This window comes from Malurus melanocephalus, unplaced genomic scaffold (genome assembly GCF_030028575.1).
Source record: "Malurus melanocephalus ecotype Western Australia unplaced genomic scaffold, MMel_1.1 scaffold_24, whole genome shotgun sequence".
Classification (NCBI taxonomy): domain Eukaryota; kingdom Metazoa; phylum Chordata; class Aves; order Passeriformes; family Maluridae; genus Malurus; species Malurus melanocephalus.
This window is the reverse complement of record NW_026623256.1, coordinates 346283-363456: the sequence shown is the minus strand read 5'-3', so window position 1 is coordinate 363456 and position 17174 is coordinate 346283. Positions and strand designations below refer to the sequence as shown.

The 17174-nt window shown below is 48.2% G+C and overlaps 1 protein-coding gene across 2 annotated transcripts in view; it reads right to left on the bottom strand.

Moving 5' to 3' along the window:
* Window positions 1–4451: 4451 nt before the first annotated feature.
* GATA2 (GATA binding protein 2) overlaps window positions 4452–17174 on the bottom strand; it is a 17885-nt gene continuing 5162 nt past the window's right edge. The window contains exons 1-6 of one of the 2 annotated variants that reach the window (XM_057390238.1): window positions 15521–15735; window positions 14502–14989; window positions 13204–13803; window positions 10402–10547; window positions 7290–7415; window positions 4452–6463 (exon numbers count right to left, since the gene is read on the bottom strand). In XM_057390238.1, the coding sequence (XP_057246221.1) occupies window positions 6164–6463; window positions 7290–7415; window positions 10402–10547; window positions 13204–13803; window positions 14502–14730 (1401 nt within the window). In that variant the 5' untranslated portion in view covers window positions 14731–14989; window positions 15521–15735 and the 3' untranslated portion in view covers window positions 4452–6163. Of the gene's footprint in view, window positions 6464–7289; window positions 7416–10401; window positions 10548–13203; window positions 13804–14501; window positions 14990–15520; window positions 15736–17174 lie in introns of those variants that run through there. The other variant, XM_057390239.1, reaches the window with a different exon arrangement.

Sequence of the window (17174 nt, the reverse complement as noted above, 5' to 3'; positions counted from 1 at the left end):
TGGGCTGAATTAAAACAGGAGATGGTGAATTAATCTGAATTTTACAGCAAAATCCAGTATGGATTGCCTTGAAATCACCCTGCTACCAGAATTTCAATGTGGGCAAGTGGGAGTGAATTAAAGAATCAGAGATAAAAAAATYRCAACCAAAAWARMCAACGAAATGTTCCAGRTARAGAAATCTGCCATGTGCTCTCTGCCTGACAGAGAGCAGGCAGAAGCTGAATCAAGAGCCAGAGGAAAATAAAAGCGCTGGGGAAGACTCTGGTGAAGCACTGAATGTTTAGAAGAAACAAGGGTCCATGTTCACAGTCTGGCATTGATAGGCCCAACTCCAAATGATTTACACAGGCTCTTGACCCCCCTGAGCCAGAGTCAACTTTCCCCCAAATAACTCCCTGCAGCCCAGAATGCAGAGCCACTGAGAGAGGCATGTGCAGGATACAGGCAGGTGGCTGTTTTCTGCCTGGCACTGCTGCATAGGCTGGGTTAACATTATACTTCCCTGATTCAGGTTTTTATAGACCAAACAGTAGCAGGTCCCTCCCTCAGTGGTATGTCAAASCCTTTCCCTGAAGGAGGGGTTAGTTCTCTATTGTCTTTCTACCTGCTGGATGTTTTCTCTGCTGTATCCCTCACCCTGCAATTGCATTTTGTTCAGAAGCGCTTTCAGTGCTCAGAAATGCACTTCAGTTATTACTGCAAATGCAGGGTAGTTCTGCAGCATCTCAAAGAAGTTTCCTGTGATGGGGTTATCTCTCAGCAGAGTTTTGGTGCCATCTGAGCCCTGGATTTAGGGCAAACTCTTGATCTGACAGGGACACATCAGACTGAACCACCTGGACTGACTGCAAAACCGGCACCACGGAGAATTGCACCCAGAGCTSTTCAGGCAAATGGTGTCTCTGATTCAGCCCCAGTCAGTGCCCTGATGCTGATGCTGTTAGACCCAGAGCAGCCTGGTTTGCGCTCATATCATCACCATGCTTAAAGAACAGTCACTTAATCTCACTTAGAAATGTTTGCTTGCAGGGACCAGATGGCCCAGGGAGTTGGGCTAAACAAAGCATTTTACTTCTAGGTCACGCATTCTAATCCAGTCCAGGTTGGTGATAAATTAACATACTCACCTGTTAGCCACTTTTTGGCTTCATTTCTGGTTGTTTTTCCGGCTAATTTCCAAGGGGAGATGCCACACCACAAAATGTCCCTCTCTGCCCTGCCACAGTTGGTACTGATTTGACGGTCTCTGCAGAGCAGCCAAGGATCAAATGCTCCATGGCGCCAGAGTGTTTTCTTTTGCAGCCTGCAGGTAAGGGGAAGTTGTCCTGTGTCTGGCTGTGTCACTCCTCTCTGAGGAAAGCAGTTCAGTTTGCAAATCTGCTGCTTCAACCCCCTCCACCAACGTGAAATTAATTTTTGAAAAAATGGGAAAATGCTTAATTGCAGTTGACATATAGGCACTCTCTGCTATGAACTTTACACGCAATCACAGATAACGGCATCAAAATTAATGCCTGCTTCCCACTTGTCCTGCTATAAGCAATAAACGTTTGGCAAGTCAGTAAATAACAAAATTCTCATGTGGCCATCTACAGGTCACCAGGATACTTAAGAAGTTTGCGTTAATTATACCATGTTTGCCATCAAAGAGGGGATATTAACCCTTTCGAGCTGCTGCAGGAAAGCAGTGGAGTCATTTGAAAGTAAGTAAATGAAATCTTGTCACTGAAAGTGCAACCTTTGCAAAATAATAATAATAAAAAGGGATGTTTGAAGCAAAAACCTCACTAGACATCATAGAAAATACAGTACCTTTTCAGCTTTCCTTTTATTTATTTTGTATTTTGACATCAAACACTCCCTGTAACCTAATCTTCTTGGCTTTTGATGTGGCCGTGGAGACATGACAATTAAGCACGGCTTAAAACAATAATCCCAACAACAGGAACCAAAGGCAAGTAATGTCAGTGTTCCCCCCTCACAAAAAGCCTGTCCCCCAGTGTTTGGTGGTAGTGAAAGGACTATAAATCCCAATTTGTTGCCTCGATATCTGCTCTGTGCTTACACTTTACGTTGAACTTTACACACTTGCTCCATTTCCATTCCCTGCTGTTTGTTTTTCTTCTGCTATGCAAAATGTCTGGAGACAAACACGATACACACATTGCAGAGAGATGGTTTGATCTTTCACAGATTAGTGCCACCTGACAAACACGGGATTATTTATTATCTGTGTTGCAGGAACTGCTGAAGCCCCCACTCAGAGAGGCACGCTCCTCCGGGYGCTGGGGGATGCACCACTCCTCCTGACAGCCTGATGGATCACGGCCCCAGTTCTGTCAGCAGATCCAACCAAACCTGCAAAATACCAGCAGAGAGGCAGCCCCCAGGTGAGCCACCACCACAGCCTGAACAGATGGGTGATGTGCAACCACAGCGAGCAGCTTGATTATTTCATATTTTAAAGAGATGTTGCTGGTTCTTTCTGAGCTATTCAAAGATGGAGGGAAAGCAGCCGAGTTCAGTTATAAGCCCATTTTAAACCTGGCCGAAATGAAACATGTTTCTTTTTAAATGAAGCTTGCACTGGTATGCTATAAACTGCATTTTTTTTTTTTTTTTTTTTTTTAATGGGTGTTTGCACTAAGCCTTGCTAAACAAGTTGGAGAGATGATTAACTCGTCTGAAACGGTGCGGGAAGGCCCCGTCCCTGTTGCGTGTTCTTCCTTCAGCACATCGAGAGCTGCTGCGACTCCGTGGTATTCACGGGCAGGGCTTGCAACCAGGGCTGGGCAGGAGCTGCAGGGGAAAAGAGAAGCTCTGGTGGAAAGGGCTGGAATTTACACACACACACGCTGAAAAAGGAACTCAGGTTATTTTTTTCCCCCCCTTAGTGAGTAAAGGGGAAAGCTGGTTTCCACAGAAGTGAGACACATCTCCYAGGGGGTCAAAGGAGGAAACCCAAAGTTCATTAGAAGTTTTCTTGAAAATATTGCTGCTGCTGCTGCAGCAAATGCCCACCCCCTTACGCATGGTGGTGGCACTTTGCAAGACTTTGTAAGGGCCTTGTGTGGCCGACTGTGTGATGGAAGCTGCTGCAAAATTTTGGCCATGGAAGATGTGCCTGATAAGCACTTTTCTCCATCCTCACATGCCAGCCCATGTGCACAGCCCTCTACTCCCACAGCTGCAGCCCTTTTCACTGAGCAGCTCCAGGCTGGCAGTTCTCCCTCGCTCCCTTCACGCCACSGATCATGACAAAAGCAAGAAACAGGTTGAGAGTGTTCCTTCGGAGAACTTCCCCTGGTCTAACACAGGTCCTGCCTTGAAACCCATTAAGCAACTGGCCACTTTTCTACATTTACAGTGCTTTTAAAATACGTTTTTAATGTGGAAATATTTCTCTAAACGCTTTAAAAGAAACAACACATAAAAAAAATAAATCTCGAGAGAAACCACAGTTCATCATCTGCAATGCGGCTGCTGCCTCAAACTTTAAACTACCTTAGAAACTTTAGCGTGCAACCTTGTTACCCCAAAACAACACTGGAGAATGAGCTTTTGTACCTGTGCTTTTGATACTAAATCATTCTTTAATACCCTTTTTTTCCTACCCTGTTAGGTTTTTGAAATATCAATGGACTGATCTGCATAAAGCATAAGCTAACAATTCTACTGGCAACAATGATGATAACTTTTCCCTGCTCCCTACTGAAAGCATGTTTTTAACATGAAGCTGGGCACAGGTAGTTTCACAAAAAAAGGTATTTTATTATTCTTAGCAATATTCACCTTGAAGGAATATGAGGAAAGCATACACTTTTTACAGACAATATATAAACATGTTGTACATAATTAACAATAACTTAGTTCACTAATCCAAAATAAGCAAAATAAAAATTAAAATAAAAACAGAAAATACTGAAGAATTTTTTATGCTGATACAAGTACAAAATAACTTAAATCTCGACTGCCGTTGTCTATGCTGCAGTGACTGACAATATATTGCACTTTGTCAACTGTATCAGTAATCCCTGTCTTTCACCCACATCCCTTCCCCTCTGCCCAAATCCTACAGAAATTTGAGTTGGGTACAAATAATGTACAACTGTACCATTGTAAAAGGTAAAAAGTAAAAAGGACCTAATTTTTCACCTCAGTAGATTAAAAATTCTTATGATTTCTCCCAACCAATTTTGTTTCCCATTTATTTCCACTTCTTTACAAAGTGCACCTATATGCCTATGCAGACCAAAAAAAAAGGAGGAAAGCAGGATTTTCATGGCTGCTTGGTTCTTAATTATAAAATACTAGAATTACAGGTTTAAAAAACAATTTACATACATCCATTTTTGTTTTGTTCTGTTTTTTTTCTTTAAAGCAGGATTTTTGCAGTAAAGATACAATTTGGCTTGATCCAAAAAAAAAAAAAAAAAAAAAAAAAAAAAAAAAAAAAAAAAAAAAAAAAAAAAAAAAAGAAAAACCCAACAACAAAATAGTTAAAATTTTAAAAAATAAAATAAAACAAAAAGCTTGTCACAGAGTTAAGCTTACGTGGTTTACATTATCAAACCCCTCTGTTCATTGGGGCATTTTCATCAGAAGTATAGCTAAATATGTACACTGTATGTTATACTGGAGCTTGTGTTCACGAGAGGCATCAGATCATAACAATCAATAGAATACACTTCACATTGGCAATAGCTTTGTTTTCGGTCATTTACGTACAATATGTTTTAATAATGGGAGATTTAATTTTTTTTCTTTTTTTTTGGTTTTTTTTTTTCATATAAAATCCGCTATGGAAAACAACGCTCCCCTTAGAACGATGCTTTCCCTCGTCTCATCAGCTGTCGCCGTGTCTGAAATTTGACGGATGTGTGAAGCTCAAACTGATTGTCTCTCTTTTTCCCCTCTCCAGTGATCTCAACCTCATTTCTGCCCTTCCTCCCTGTGAAGTCCACCGGGGCCTGGATGCCTGAGACAGCACGAGCTGCGTGTGGACGTGGTGGCCACACTGCCTCAAGTTTACCCAAGCAGCTAATCTGCATTTTTAAGCGACAGCTGCCAACACAACAGAACAAAATGCTTCAACCTCTAAAGTCTGCGAGCGGGATGGTTTTCGTGCCCCATGATGGTTTTGGCTGTGCTAGAACTTAGCTGCGACACAGTTTTGGTAAACGCCTGTATCTCACCCCTTGTTAGTGGCAGGATTGCCTTCCCCAGAGATTTTTCCCAACGGTTTGCCTGACCTAGGTTGTCTGTTTTAAGRAACAATGGGGTAGTTGGGCGAGGGGCTCTTTTTTAAAATAAATCTTTCAAGTTAGGGAAAAGAATGAAGGAATTGTGTCAAAATAATCACCATCTTGGGCATATTAAAATCCCATATTACGGCTACATTTTTGCTTTGTTCCTCGCCCTCGCAATCTTTTCCCCCTTCCTAGTAAYTTTGGTATGGAAGATAGATGGAGCTAATCCAAGGGGCTGTCGAGTACATTTYCCCTCTCCTTCTTGTTTTGAAGGCAGCTTTTCTTACAGGGTAACCATTGCAAATGACAGCACAAAAACATGCAATCAGAGGGGTTGAGGCTTTTTGTGGAAAACAAAATAAATATGACTTTGTGTCTGATTTTAAAAATTACAGTTTAATAAAGATGTCCTTTTCTTTTTTTTTTTTTCCTTTTTCTTTTTTCTTTTCCTTTCTTTTTTTCTTCTTTTTTTTCCCCATCCCAAAGAAAGTCCACAATAGAAATCCAGCATGTCTGGCTTCCAGTGAGCCAATTCCATCCTGGGAGGCTGCTTATATCTCTTTACAATATTCACAGTAATAACAAAGAGAAAGGAAAGCCAGTTCCAAGCCTTCTCCTTCAGCTTCTGCCGTCTCTTGCTTCCTGCTGGACCATGAAGTATCGAACAGATGAGTTCTTTTTTCTTATACCTGAGGGGGCAAAGTGCATTACAGGCACCACTACACATTTCTGCAGAAGACCCATCATTTGCAAGGTTTTAGTCCAGCATTAAGAGTTAAACCACATGGGAGCAAAGATCTCCTTTTGCCATCCCTACATTCTCCTCTTGGCAGAACATTTTCTTATATGGTATCATCTTAGGCAAAGTCCCATGTTCTTAATACCTGGGTGGGTCTCTTGGTCATCAGGTTTTATCCCATGGCTGTAACCATGCTGGATGGGTGTGGGTGTCCAAATGAGATGCTGGAAGAGGGGTGGATGGGGGTGGGTGTTGGTAGGATGTGTCCAGAGTGGCTGAAAGGGGGCAAATGCCCCATGGGTGCCATGTGACTGGCGAGGGCAGCAGCGCTGAAGGGAGACGACTTCTCCTGCATGCACTTGGACAGTTCCTCAAAACACTCAGAGCCTTTCTTGCTTTTCTTTGATTTGTTGGACATTTTCCTATTCCTGGTCTGAATTCCTTCCTTTTTCATGGTCAGAGGCCTGTTCACCTGCAAGAAATGAGAAAATCAGGCTCATGCAGACAAAATGACCTTATTGTGCAAAAATGAAAATATTTGGACAGCCCCCATGTGTTTTTCCTGGATGGAGACCTTTYTCTGGCCAAAAAAAATGGTGTTGCTCTCTGCAGAACTTGTTTATATTGATTTGTTTAATAAAACCACACACACAAAAAACCCCTAGACATGAAAAACAAATTGAACTGAATTTGGCAGCTGATGACTCTCCTTCCCGTAGGCTTACCCTCAGTCCTCATTCATTTCCTAATAGAAGATCAAACTAGGAGGCACATGCTGACCCAAATTCAGTCCTGAGACATGAGCAATCTTGTACCAGTAACCTCTGTTACTTACAGTGTAAATAAYGTTCCAACGTATCAAGTGTTCCTGCTTAGGATTAATTTCTTAAAAAAAATTACCTAATACAACAAAGCCTCAGATATAATTATTTTTTACCAAGTCAAAATGAAGTTAGCCCATCACGATTAATTTTTGCACAGAGCCCATTCCAAATGGCCTGTTTCAGGAGGGAAATGGCACACAAAACCCACTTAGTTTAAACCAAGTGTGGCAGCTCTATTTTGCCTGGTTTGCCCAAGCGTTAGAAGCCAAGCTAATACATTGTAATGTCACTGAACTTAGCATCACTATGCTGACAAAGAACGGCTGTCACTTCCCAGGGGAACCTTAGAGACKGGGGAAGGAATAAAACAACAACCAAACCCCTGAAACCAATAAAAGMCCAGTGTACACCATGCAGTTAAGACATCAATCCAGGCTAGGCAAGCAGCGACACATGAGATGAGTAAATACTCACATTGTGCAATTTATAGTAGAGTCCGCAGGCATTACAAACCGGGTCCCCGTTTGCGTTACGTCGCCATAAGGTCGTGGTGGTTGTCTGACAGTTGGCACAACAAGTCCCTGCTCTCCTGGCCGCTGACTAACCAAAAGAAAAAGAAAATTAAAATGTATCACCAGGCAGAGGGAGATCATGAGAAAGGTCAAATTGGACTCAATATTTAGTTTGGGGAGAACCAGTTRCTCAGATTTTGCAGAGCATCAGGGCTGGAGGAAAGCTGCCGTCAGTTTTACGTTTTATGGCCGTTACATTTAAATTTGTTTAAATTTAAATATTCTCCTATGCAAAGTGCAGTTTCAAGCTTCATGGCATTCTGTGTTCACGAGAAGTAAGGAGAGAAACAATGAATCTCCGATTCCACAAACAAAAATTTTAGAGGGAGGGGGAAAAATAATCTTGACTTTTTTAAGTTTTCCCTTTGCAGGATTTTAAAATGCATCATGAACATGCATTTCCCTTTTTTCTTTTTCTTTAATGACCAATTTAWTCTGTGCCAATGCTGGGACTGAGTTTGAAAAGAGGGAATCTTTAAGAATGTGATTTTTACCCCTACTCTGGCCCTTGAAAGGTGGACACAAAAGAAAACGAACCACATTACTTAGCTGGGTGCAGTATTTATCAGAGCCATCACTGAAAATTCAGTTTGCATTTACAAGTGAAAGGGAGAAAACAAAACCGGCTCCAACTTTCTTTAAATATTTAGCAAACCAAATTTCATGCCTTGCAGCAATGATTCCGCTGACCCGTCTGCCGCCTCTGTCCCTACTTAGTTCATTGGCTGACAAGCCCTCAAACAACTGTCTTAAAATTAAACAAAACCACCAAAAATCCACCACCCTTCCCTAAAACTATTGTTCTGCTGAAACCAAGGTGGGGGGAAAGAAAAATGCCCAAACATTCACCCACCTCCCAAAACAAGAACAGGAAAAGTAGAACAGCAGGCGGCCGTGATTCCTGGATGGGCCCTTGTCTAGCAGACCCCACGATAAAGCGTCCTTTGTGCATGGACAGTGACGTACAAAGTGTTATGGACAGACTAACTGCACCCTGTATTTTGGGAAATCATTTTGCACCAGAAACCTTCAGCCCTGCCTCTAGGAGAGGTCAAAATACCAAGTCCATTTTGTGCTACTGAATTAATGCTGAGGACTCAGTGTTTTCTTAAATTGGAGTTTACTTCCTAAAGCGCATCAATCGCGGCCGTTCCCCGGGGGCCTTGCTCTGGGAATTTCTGCCATCAGCCTTGGAGAGCCGTGGGGTGAAGCACAGCAAAGCTCCCAGTAATGCACAGGGCATGTCCGTGAGCACAGAGCCAGTCCGTGGGTTTGGGGCAGTGGGTTTTTTTTCCAGAGAACTCGGTGCGCTTCCCTGCCCGGTGGGGAGCTGGCGCCACTGGAAGCACAGCCCGGCCCGCTCGCCCAAGAGGAGCGCAGGGCTCTGTTCTCACTTGCTCCTGATTTACGCCATGGCCCTCTGTAACTTTCCCAAAGCTGACGGTCGGCTAGGGAGCTTTAGGCAAGCATCAGGCCCTCGGAGACTCATATATTTCTGTGCCTCACTCGCCTGTGAGAACAGGCCAAAGGCAGAAAGAGGGGGTACCCCCCACTGCAAATGCACTCATGCAACCCAAACACAATTAATGCCAGACGTCCAAACGCTGACATTATTAATACGATCGCTTTGCTATTGCATGGCAGATGAACAAATTCCCAAAGATGGCCATCTCCTCTCCCCCGCAAACAAGCAAACTACAGTGGAAAAAGGGGCAATAAACAAAGCTGTAAATCAATTAAAACAAAACAAAACATTTAAACAACTACACTAAAAGAAAACCTCTCTAGTGCCCCCCAAACCCTGCACAGTGAGCTAAGTATAACAGTCTCCCAGCACGCTGGAAGGTGGAGACCTATGTTTGCATATTTGAGATGGCTTACTGATACTCAACTATGCTGCTTAACTCTATGGCCTGTCCCATTCAGTCTGGAAAGCACTTGAGCCTGAGAGACGATAATGTTACACTGTTGTCTTAACATTTTTCTATATGTCAGTCACTTTAGAAGGCAAGTCATTAAGGAGCTTGCATAGCTGAAATTCTGACTCACGGCAGAAATCTTCTGTATCCCATCCCAGTGTTAGAACAGTAATGCCAATTTTCTGCTCTCTAAACCTCACTGAAACTTGCCCACGAACAGCTAGGAGACTTAGGGACCATAAATCACAAAGCTCAAAAAAATATATTTATTATTCTTAGCATTTTACGCATTATTTGTGGAGTAGAGTGTATTAGAAATTTCAAAACAGCAAGCATGACTGGCAAGGCTTGCCTATAGAAACTCTCTAAAGCTTTTAGAGTCAGGAAACAGATACACAAAGTTTCCTTATCTTTAACGTACAGATATCCGGATAGGAAACTACTACCAGGAGCTTAGAAAGGACTTTTTTTTTTAAATCACTCAAATGAAAATACAAAGTATAGGTGACTCCATGGAAAAATAATAGGATTTTTTTTAACAGTAGGGGATTGTCTGGGGAGGGAACCAATATTAATATTGCCAGRGAATATAAGAGTGAAAATTACTTCATGGCTTTTATACAAATAATTATTAAGTAGGGAGCAGTAGCTTTGACTCATCTGATTTGTTTTGCTTTTTTGGAGCTGGAATTTTTTTTTAGTACATGGTGGAGGACATTCACGCTCATAACCCTTTCGCTCCCGGTGTGCGCCCAAACCGTCCCAAGAGGCCAAATAAATGAGGAATTAAATTAAAAGCTGTCATGCGAGGATAAACGGAGAGACGGACACACGATATCCCGCATGCATGGTGAGCGGCAGGGAGGCTCGGGACRGGACAGAGGCGGGCTCGGTGGTCTGCGGCAGGATGGGGGCGGAGGGGCGGAGGGGGAGATGTGCCCCGAGGCACGGCAGTGACCTCGCCGTGACTGACCCCCTCGTACAGTACAGCTCGGCTCACGCAGGGGCTGAGAGGAGAGGCACGACTGACTCGTGCCTGTGTGTGGTCCCTTCGCCTTATTTATCCCCAAACCCAGGAGAAACAGAGACACCTACCAGCCTTCTCTTGGGTTTAATGAGAGGTCGGTTTTGACCGTTCATTTTGTGGTAGAGCCCGCAGGCGTTACACAGGTAATGCCCGGTGCCGTCTCTTCTCCAGAGAGGGGTAGCAGTGGCTCCGCAGTTCACACACTCTCTGCCTTCTAAATGGAAACACGAAGAAACCGGATTTCTTTCTTTAAAAACAAATTCACAAAATCTTTTTGCATTGTCCTTTAGGCATTTTTCAGAAGTCAAAACAGTGTGTTAATTCTGTTAATTAAGCGCAATCAGGCAGCAGTGACATCTACAGCACATGCAGCTAGGAACTCAGTGTTTTGAGAACTCCCAGGCTCCAGTGAGGATTTTCTGTCATGATCAGAAATAAGGCAGTGCTCTCTGGAAGGTGAGAAAGAGTGACACTCTCATTGTGTCAGATGGAAGTTATCGTTTCAGCAAGGAGAACTCCCTCAGTGTGCACTGGGCACCGCTCCCCTCTCGGATCTATTGCACTCCGGGGSTGAAATCCTGTGTTCCCCTGCCACAAAAACACCCGTGCACGTGCACACAAACACACACACCTGCAAACACACAGCACGTTAAAGACAGGGTCAGAGGAAGAGCTTTTCTAGAACTAAATCTAAGCAGAAAGACCTCCAATTCTGCACTTTCTTTTTGGTTACAAATGCTACAGGATGAGAAAGTAGAGTCGAGCAGGCTGGGAATGGATACAGAATACCACAGGCTCAGTTATGATTTTTGTTCTAAAGGCAGAAAAACACTGTTAATGCTGTTCTTTGAGAAAGTTTAGTTTCACTGGAAATTACTGTAAAAAACAGGCTTTGAATGGTCTTCTGTTTCYGTGATTTTTCAGCAACCCAGGTTAAATCTGGTAGGGAGCAGTTTACCTYCATTATTAGTTTTAGTAGTACAATGTGGTAAACATGGCATTGYAGAATAGCTGTATTAAATAAAACACAACATGTAGCTCCTAGATATCTGTCTCTGCTTCAGAAAAGCTCCCTGCTAAAAGTTCATTTGCCTTGGATGGTTTGAGAGCAGGTCTGCTTAATATAGAAATCTCTCTTAATATAGTTTATGCAAATCCTACAGTATTTAACTGGAAAGGAAATTCTTTTTGCTAATAACTGAAGCAGGCCATGTTGAGTTCAGCGGGGCTCGTGTCTGCTTTAATCTAGGGAGTGGGTAGCTTTTAAACAACACAGTCTAGAGTGAAAAATGAGGGGAGCTCTGCAGCGCTGCATTTGTAGCTTTTGTCCCTCCTAGGGCAGGAAGCTGCAGGAGTCGTCCTGTCGTGAGTCTTAGTTTTCCTACAAAAACACTGAGTGGTCACGAACTTTCCCCAGTTCCTTGCACTGGGAGCTCCCTTACAGAGGGAAAAAAAAAGAAGAAGCAACTATTAAAAAAAAAAAAAAAAAATCCTTGTTTCCCCCATCTAAAATTCATCGGCAGCTACAGGACAAATTTTTTTTTAAAAGCTACCCAGGATCCCTCTATCTTTAGAGACCTTGAATCAGTTTTCAAACTCAGGAGATTTGGGCTACCAATTGCCTGTAGTTTCTTTTCTATGCACTACTGAAAAATACATACACATAGTGGGAACTGCCTGGAAATMATGGCAGAGAAAGACTGTATTTTTCCCCTCAGAGGAATCATTTGAAACAGTACTGATGAGCTTGTAAAATAGCTGGTATTTTTGTTGCAAAACTCATAAGAGATCACATTTCTAAATTATTGTCTACTTAAATAAAAACATGTAGTGTATTCATAAGCAAATACGTTCAATGGGATACATATGCAAACACCCATAGAGCCATTTATTTTTAAAGGGCTGTCTAAATTCAGCCCAAATATATTGCAGTAAATTTCCTTCCATTGGTGAGAATGTTAAACCAGGAAGGTCAGTAGAATTACATAAATTGTCATAATTCATGTCTAGCTGTATAACTACTGTGATTTCTAAGTGGGGTCAAAACTTTGTCCATCACCTAATTTGTGGATTTAGGATTGCACTTTTAGAAGAAATGCAAGGAAGGGTTGTGAACATGGAAAAGGTCTGCAGGCAGTTGTTTGGAAGCAGAGAGATGTCTGATTCAGGGTGAAAAAAAAGAAAAAGGGGGAAATATTTTCTAGTTAAAGTTAGGCTGGAGTAAGTTGGCAATGACTGGACACCTTAGTCTTTTGCACTGGTATGTAAACTATATTTGAACTTTTGCTCTTGTAAAACGCGAAGGGAAGAAGGCCCTCTGCGATCTGAAGGGGATCGGGCAGGGAAGTTTCGCTTTCATCTTTCGCTCGGGCCTTGGGTGGTGTTAATGAAGAGACGTGGAAATTATGGAGGGAGAAATACCTATCGCTGGRAAGTCCCCATGTGTCACCATGGAGGTTTGCTTGACTTGAGGGAGCGGGATCAAGCCTGAGCCCCTCAGGAGGCTGAGGCCTGCTTTTCTCCGAGGGAAAGGGTTTGGGTTTCTCTCTCCGTATAAATCCCTCATTGTACAACGCGGTCTGCTGGCTCAGACTGCCCCACTCCCGTGCCCCGCGTTCCCTTCAAGCGCCCTGGGGCCAGTGCCCGGGCKCATCGGCACCCCCAGGAACCCGGTCCAAGCTCCATCTCCGAGTTTAAAAACCCAGAAAAGCAGAACCGAGCAGTCACCTGTCCCTCTGTCCCGAAGAGGGCCCACACAAGCCGCCCTCACCCCAGCAGCCGGCACAGCCACCCACCACCCGCACGCAGCGCCGGCAGCGCGGCCCTTCCACGCGGGACACGGCGGGGAGCCCGCGGGATGCGACACTCACCCGAACACGACCTGGCCTTGCTCCGCGGCTTGGGGGTAAAGCTGGACGCGGGGCCCCCCAGAAAGCTGCCCGGGTGGAAGAGGCTGCTGCTGTAGTCGTGGGCTGCCGGCACGTACGAGGGGTAKGTGGGGATGGGGTGGTGGGTGGAGGGCTGGGCCCCCATGCTGGTGAGGCTGCTTCTGAGCGGGCTGGCGCTCTCCATCTTCATCCCCTCCGACAGCGACACTTGGTACTTGATGCTGTCTTTGTCCTCCTGCCGAGCCCCGGCGGAGGAAGAAGGGGAGGCGGCGCTGGTGGAGTTGGGGTCTGGGGACACTTCCTTGGGAGGGGTCGGGGGGAAGCCGAAGAGGTGGGAGCCGGAGTGCGAGGCCGGCGTGAGCGAAGACACGGAGGCGGTGCTGGAGGTGCTGCTGCCCGGGTACACCGAGATGGCCCCAGGCGCTCCGGCCGCCGAGGGGTGCAGGGGTGTCTTGGTGAAGGGGCTGACGGTCCAGGGGTTGTGGTGATGGGCAGACAGTGCCGCCTTGCTGCTGTCCAGCCAAGGGATCCCGGGGCTGTGGATAAGATGAGGCCGGCACATTTGACTCCCGGTCAGRCGGGCTGTAGGAACACAAGAGCGATTGGGATCAGCGTGAGGCGGCTCAGCCCGGAGCGGCTCGGGGAAGACCCCCAGCTCCCCGGGGTTGGGCAGCTCCTCGGTCTGCGAGCAGCCGGGGGACAGGCGGCCACGGCAGAGGCTTCGCAACCCGGGGAAGAACAGCCAGGCCGGTGCAGCAGCCCCTTCGCCCTGTCCTATGCGAGGGATATACCAGCYAGCCAGRCGAGAAGGACTAAGGGGAGCAGGASGGGGACCCAGGCACTCCCTTTCCTCCCACCCCGTTCCTGGGAATAAGCAGCAAACCCCTTTCTGCTCTATCTTCTAAGCTGCCGTAACGCTCTCTCTTCGGCTCCTAAAAACACCCCCAAATAAAATCCATCGCCGGTTTGAATCGGTTTGTATTTTGCATCCGGGAAGTAGCCGTGTCTGAGAAGTTTTAGCCTGTGCGCACACTATTTCCCCTTCCTCTCTCACCTCCCCCATTTCTTTCCCTCCCCTCCGCTAGTCCTTGGTTACCCCTAGGGTTAAAATCACCCTTGTCTCCCTTTCTATCCTGCTCTCGATCTCCTCTTCCCCGGCTCCGACACACCGACGCGGCCCCGAGTGAAACTTCTCAGCCCCGCTCGGGACACCCGCGGCCCGTACGGAGGGTCCGGAGCGCTGCCGAGACGGCGGGGAAGGGGCCGGGGTGCTCATTTACCGTGTGCCTGGCTGTAGGAGACCCTGGCGCGGGCATGGGCGGAATTGGCGTAGTAAGGGTTGCCCTGGGAGTCCAGGTGGTTGAAGAAGACGTCGACTTCATCCGGAGGTAGGAGCTGCGCTGGTTCCATGTAGTTGTGAGCCAGCCCGGGGTGGTGGCTCTCGGGGTGCTGCCCATTGAGCACGGCGTGGTGGGCCATCCAGCGAGGCTGATCGGTGGCCACCTCCATGGCCTTGGGCCTGCCGTCCCACCCACCCCCGGGCCAGGAGCGAGCGGCGCTCGGTGGGGGCGGGGGGTGCTGCTCGGGGGGTCGCTTTTGGCGCTGCCTGGTGGGTTTTAAGAAATGGGGAGGCTTTTCTTAGAAAGAAAAACCGCCGGGTGACTGGAGCGCGCCCTCTGAGGCGTGGGGGAGGACCCCCGAAGTCAGCGTGTGCCTCTGTCAACAGGCGGGTAGCGGAGGCAGGTCCGGGGAAGCGCCGGGGCAGCACCTGTAGGGAGAGACGGGAGGGTTTAGCAGCTCGGCAGCCCTGGGTGCGCTGCTCGCCGGGCCGGCTCCCGGCCGGCTTCTTTTCCCAGAGGTACATGGATGGGGAGGGGGAAGGAGAGCCCCTCCCCCCTTCCAAAAATATCCTCTCCCCAAAAGTCCTTGCCTTGCGCCCTCTCTGCTCATTGCCCCACAAAATAAACAGAGATCCCATTTCAAACTCTTAACCAAAAACAAAAAGAAAAAAAAAGGAAAAAAGGAAAAAGCTTCCTCCCCCCCCGTCCCCCCCCCCGCTCTCGCTACAAACGTCAATAGGAGTTTTTCCAGCTGGCTTCAAAAGCGGGGTAAAAAAGGAAGAACGGCAGAACTAATATAGCGTAGTTCTAGCAAGAATTCCAACTGACACAAAAGAAAAAGGAGGGGGAGAAATGGGGAGGGGGGAGAGAAGGAGAAGWGCGGAGAGAAGGGTGTTTAGAGAGAGCAGCGAGTGCGCCCTGGAACCGGCGCGGCCAACCCCCCCGCGCCCCACACTTACCCGGCGCGGGAGGCTGGGTGGCGATGGATGCCGGCGTGGAGGATGCGAGTGCCGCGAAGAGGGGGAGAACGGAGGGGGAATTTAAAAAAAAAAAAAGACAAGAGAGAGAGGAGGGGGGAAAGGCAGAGCGAGCGCSGGAGGAGCAGAGGAGGTTGGATGGAGGGTGTTACTCAGATGGCAAAGCCGCTGCTCTGGCCGGCTCGGTCCCATCCCCGCGCATCCTATATGAGCGCTGGCGCCAGCTGGCCGCGGCGCCGCAGACGGGCCGGGGCGCGCAGGGCCGGCGGCCGGGCCAGCCAATCCCGCCGCCCCACACCGCCCCCAACCGCACCCCCGGCCCCAAACGGAGCCGGCCCGGGGGGGGGAGCGCGGCAGACCCCCTCCTCCGCCCCCCTTCCCCTGCTCGCAGCATCCTCGCCCGGCAGCGCCGTGGGGGCTTTCCCCGCCCGGGCTCTGCACGCCCCTGCGGGGCGGGGACGGCAAAATAGAGGGAGTCCCGCCGGGGAGTGCGGGGATGCGGAGTGGGGGGGCGGGGGGGTCGAGCGAAGATGGAGTGCGGGAAAAACTCAGCGATGGGGCCGGGTTCTGACCCGCCGCCGAGCCGCGGCTCCCAGCGCCGCCACCGGGATGCCCGGGGCTGGAAATCGGCACCGGGGAGATAAATATGCTAAAATCYCTTAAATCAGGCATAGCAGCGCATAGCCGGGAGCGGGACAAACCTCAACGTGGTCACTTAGTTTGAAATAATTGTGTGGATCGGGAAAAAATAATTAAAAACAAATAATTGCGAGGCTCCGCGCCGACCCCGGAGACCGACGGGACGAGCAGGGCCCGGGCAACGGGGCCGCTCCGGGCCGGCTGCGGGGCTAGGACGGACCCTGCCCGCTCCCCGGCCCGTAGCGCTCGGGCCAGACCCGGGCTGTTGCTGGCTGGCGACCGCGGGCCCGGGGAGCCGAGCCGGGCCGGGGCACAAGGGCGCTCGGACGGGGTACAGTCTTCCCGATGGGATTGCAGCACCGCTAACACGGCTGTGGGTTGGTTTTTTTTGGTTTTTTTTTCCCCACTCTCACATTTTTTTCTTAAAATAATTAATAACTATTATGAAACATCACAGTTTAAGTATTTGCTATWACGCGCGTACTTTGGGCCGGGGAGCAGAGGTGCATCCCGAATCAACAGGCGTTTTCTGTGGAGTTTGTGATGCAGTTCAGCCGCAGCAGCCGGGGCGCGGGTTTGGCTCCGCAACACCCGAAAGTGCGGATAAACCGGCCCGCTTTTGGGGTGAAAATAATAATAAAGGGAAAGGCACAAAAACTCCCCGGAGCGCGGCCGGGCGCTGCTGCAGGTCCCGTTTCCCATGCGCTCCTCCTCCGTTCCTCAGCCGCTGCTTTCGGGGGAAAAGGGAAACGCTGATCGCAATGCTTCACAACCCTCCGAGCTGGGCGCGGGGCGAGGACACTCTCCCGCCGGGGATCGGGGAGGGAGCAGCGGGAGCAACCCCTCCGCTCTCCGAGCAGCGGCCGCGGCTCCAGCCCGACGGCGCGGCCGGGGCAGGGGGCGCGGGAGCGGTCGGGGCYGTGTGCGGGGTACACCGGGCCCCACCGGGGACTGCGGGCGAGGGGAGCGGGGCGACCTCGATGCTGCTGCTGCTGCT